The following is a 3,969-nucleotide window of genomic DNA, read 5'->3' as shown; positions in this document are numbered from 1 at the left end:
TTCTCTAGTGAAAGAGCCCAGCACACGTGTGGATGGATGTGTAAGAGAGGGCTTGGTGTGGAAGTCAGCCTGTATGGAGGCTACGCAGTCCCTTTCCGTGCTCCCCAAAGCTGGCACCGAGGACGGCTGTGCGACAACTCAGTCTGAGTCACAGCCCTGAGGCAGGTGGGATGGGGTGAAGTGCTGGTGAAGCCTTGGGACCAAGGGGTGCGATCCAGGCTCAGGTCACCAGCTCTGGTGTGCAAACTGAAAGGAGCAGGGCATCCTAGTGAAGGACAGAGGGGTGCCGGGAGAGGAAGAAGACAGACAGACAGACAGACAGACAGAGAGCCGGTGCACCATCCCCACCTGCGGCTGTATTCCCAAGAGCTCTCCAAGGGCTAGGGGAGGGCGGGTCTTCCTGACTGGTCTGCCCATTCAAATCCTACACTCTTTTGAAAACACAATGTTTTCCCAGTTGTCTAGGTATCATTTCATTCACTGAAATCATCATTAAACTGACCAAAACAAACAGCCGGATTGCATTTAATTCTAACTAATCCACAGATCCATAGGTAAGAAACAAAATGAGAAATCAGAAGGCATTTCTTTTGTCTGTGGTCTCCCATGAGAACCTGTTGCACGTGTTTGTATTCAAGTGAGGAAGGAAAAATGCACAGAAGGTAAGTAAAACATCCATATCCCTAATGTGGCTCTGCGAAAGCAGATCTTAAGATATCATAGACATTCTCATTTAGGTATTTATTTCTGGATGTAACATTTCTCTTTTCCAGACAACAGATTTTGCAGATATATGTATCATTTCATGCATTTAACTCCACCGTGACTTGGTACATGGTGAAGGTCTGAGAGAAAAAACTCTAGGAATTGTGTGCTGCATGAATCAAAACCCAAAACTAGAAATTATTTTGTCCGACAGATGAATCTGCTCTTGACCTTTAAGAATGCGCTCTTGACCTCCTTGTTCCTCAGGCTGTAGACCAGTGGGTTCAGCATGGGGATCACCATGGTGTAGAACACGGATGCCATCTTGTCTGTGTCCATGGAATGACTGGAGCTGGGCTGCAGGTACATGAAGATGACCGTCCCATAGAAGATGGAGATGGCAGTGAGGTGGGAGGCACAAGTGGACAGAGCCTTCCAAGGTCCTGCACTTGAGTGCATCCTTAGGATTGTGATAAAAATGAAAACATAGGATATCCAGACAACTAAGAGAGCAGAAAAGATATTGAAGCTCACAACATAAACAAGAACCAGTTCATTGCGATGTCTATCAGAACAAGAGAGGACCATAACTGCTGGAATATCACAGAAAAAGTGATGGACCACATTGGAGTTACAGAAGGAGAGACTGAATGTGTCCCCAATGTAGGTGGCAGCACTCAGGAGAGAGATGGCATAACAACCTATAATCAGCCAAGTGCATATATTTGTTGTCATTCCAGAAGCATAATGTAGGGGCTTGCACACTGCGGCATAGCGGTCATAGGCCATTGCAGCCAAGAGGAAATTCTCCACACTGGCAAAGACTGCAAAAGAGAACATCTGAGTGACACAAGCACCATAGGAAATGACCTGGTCTCCTGTAAGCAACCCAGCCATCACTGAGGGAGTGACAGCTGAGGAGTAACAAAAATCCACCAGGGACAGGTTACCCAGGAAATAGTACATGGGAGTGTGCAGACAAGGGTCCAGGAGGATCAGCAGGAGCATCCCCAGGTTTCCAGCAACGGTGATGGTGTAGATGAGGAGGAAGGTGATGAAGAGGGGAAGCCGCAGGTGTGGGTCATCGGTCAGTCCGAGCAGGAGGAACTGGGTCACCTCTGTCCTGTTCTCCATCAGTGTCATCTGAGAACTGGTAGATGCTCTGTAGCAATGAGAAAAAGGGAACAGAGTGATCACAAATTGAATTGAAATAGGAAAGTACACAACATAGTATAACATAGTTTCAGTATAACAATAACTTGAACTTCTAGACTCTCCAGAAACATCATTACCTTAAAAACCAAGTTGAGTATATTTGTTAATTACACACAGGGTTACATACGGTCACATGTGAGGAATCCTAGTGTACTCGGCACACATTTAAAATTTTCTACACTGGCTAAGTTGTAGGCAATGAAATAACTTGATGGAACCAACTGTGGATGAATCCATCTGCCACTTCACCCCTGAGCTCAGTAGGAGCTGATATGCCTGTGTGCTCAGGGTCTCCTCCAAGTAAGACAGTGAGCTCGATTTGCAGTTATTTCCATGCTTCTGCACAGGCTTTGGAGTAATTTATTCACAGCAGTGCAAGTGTTAATTGACTATCCAACATTCAAACCATGCCAAGTGCTTCCTGAGTCTGAGTCCAATGTAGATCTAAATTAAATTCAATGTAACTGAATTTATAATTACTTCCCATCTCCTTTGGTTCAAAATCATTTTGTGAGGTTTCACAGTGAGGAAGTAAGTGAGCCATTGGCGCTAATTTCACCTTGTTCTCTGTATATGTTAGTCTTTATTGGAGGAAAGCAAAGAAGCAAACCTCCATAAAACTGAATGAGCTTTCTTTCAATGGCAAAGGGATGCCTTCCTGAAGTAACAAGATCTGAATGTCTTTCCAACTGTTTCCCCTGGATCTAATGCTTATTATCACTAGCACAACTACATATCAAAGACTTGGAAAAATATAAACCTTAGATTATGTCAAGATGGTGAACCTTTTAGAGCTTTCAATTATAACAAACCGCCCACTGTGGCGTGCATGCCATAGGTTCGCCACCACTGCATTAGGTTAATGCTTTGCTTAGGTCTTGAATCCTCATAGCATCTCTCTCCACTGGAGTTGAGGTTGGATAACTGGGGTGGTGGGAGCAAGTAGGAAAAGATGTTTCAGAACTGCAGAAAATTAGTTGTGTCTCTTGAAATGTACTGAACATAGCCAGTGATACAAGGCTTAAATTTTTGTTACAATTACCTTATTCATTTACGTATATTCAATTGCTTCATTCATTCATTTAACAAAGTTTTATTGAGAAATTGCTATGAAAAACACATCTATTCAGATCTCAGAAGAAATGTAGAAGCAATTCTGAGTGGAGGCCTAGCATCAGAAGTGGAATCCATAAAACGGATGCAAACAGAGTTCCAGGAGATTAAAAACTCTACAGAGAACTCAGGTACTTGGAAGACAGATTTAAGACCTAAATTTACCACCTGAGGATCACTGGTCCCAGGCCAACTCTAATGAACATTGTATTTCCTTCTGCAAAATATAGTTATGAGACATAAGTTGAGGTAGTATTGTGAGAGGTGAACAAGATAATGCCTGAATACAGTGAACTGCTGGCCTGTGAGTGCTGGCTGTCATGTTACTAGGAGAATGGAATTTTGGTCTCTGTGTTGGTGGGATCAAGGTGAATGCTAACACACAGGTCTTCTGCTGTAAGTGGTTTTGAAGTTTCCCTCTCTCTTTGCTTTCTTTCCTACACTAGCACCATGACTATTTGCAGCACTCTCCAGTACTTTTCAGCCTCAGTTTCTCCAAGTATACAATTGTTGATTTTGCAATTCCATATAGGGCATTGTTTTTGAAAATTTCTTTCTTTTTTCTCATTGAGTTTATTGGTACATTTTAGGTATACAGTACAGTTACATTCATCATTGGGATCATGTACCTTTACATGATAGCTTTTGGTTCTCATTTTTTTCAACCTGCCCAAGATTAAAACTAGACCCTTATCTTGCACCATGCACTAAATTAAAATACAAGTGGATTAAAGATCTAAATATTAAAACAGAAACACTTGCTGGAAGATAAGTTAGGCAGAACTCTTGAAGAGATTGGCATAGGAAAAGACTTTATGAACAAATCCTCAGTAGCACGGGAACTAGCAGAAAGAATCAACAACTGGAATCTCATCTCATTAAAAAGCTTCTGCACTGCAAAATAAACCATCAACAGAACTAGGAGACAACCTACAA

At 42.6% G+C, this 3,969-nt stretch overlaps 1 protein-coding gene across 1 annotated transcript; it reads right to left on the bottom strand.

Moving 5' to 3' along the window:
* Positions 1-903: 903 nt before the first annotated feature.
* On the bottom strand, positions 904-1,848 carry LOC104868453 (olfactory receptor 5B3). The gene has a single exon (XM_010633209.1). It carries the CDS (start codon positions 1,846-1,848, stop codon positions 904-906), a length of 945 nt encoding a protein of 314 aa, XP_010631511.1.
* Between the last annotated feature and the right edge of the window lie 2,121 nt (positions 1,849-3,969).

This window comes from Fukomys damarensis, unplaced genomic scaffold (genome assembly GCF_012274545.1).
Source record: "Fukomys damarensis isolate Sample0158 unplaced genomic scaffold, DMR_v1.0_HiC HiC_scaffold_27, whole genome shotgun sequence".
NCBI lineage: Eukaryota > Metazoa > Chordata > Mammalia > Rodentia > Bathyergidae > Fukomys > Fukomys damarensis.
The sequence above is the reverse complement of the archived record's forward strand: the minus strand, read 5'-3'. Positions and strand labels throughout refer to the sequence as shown.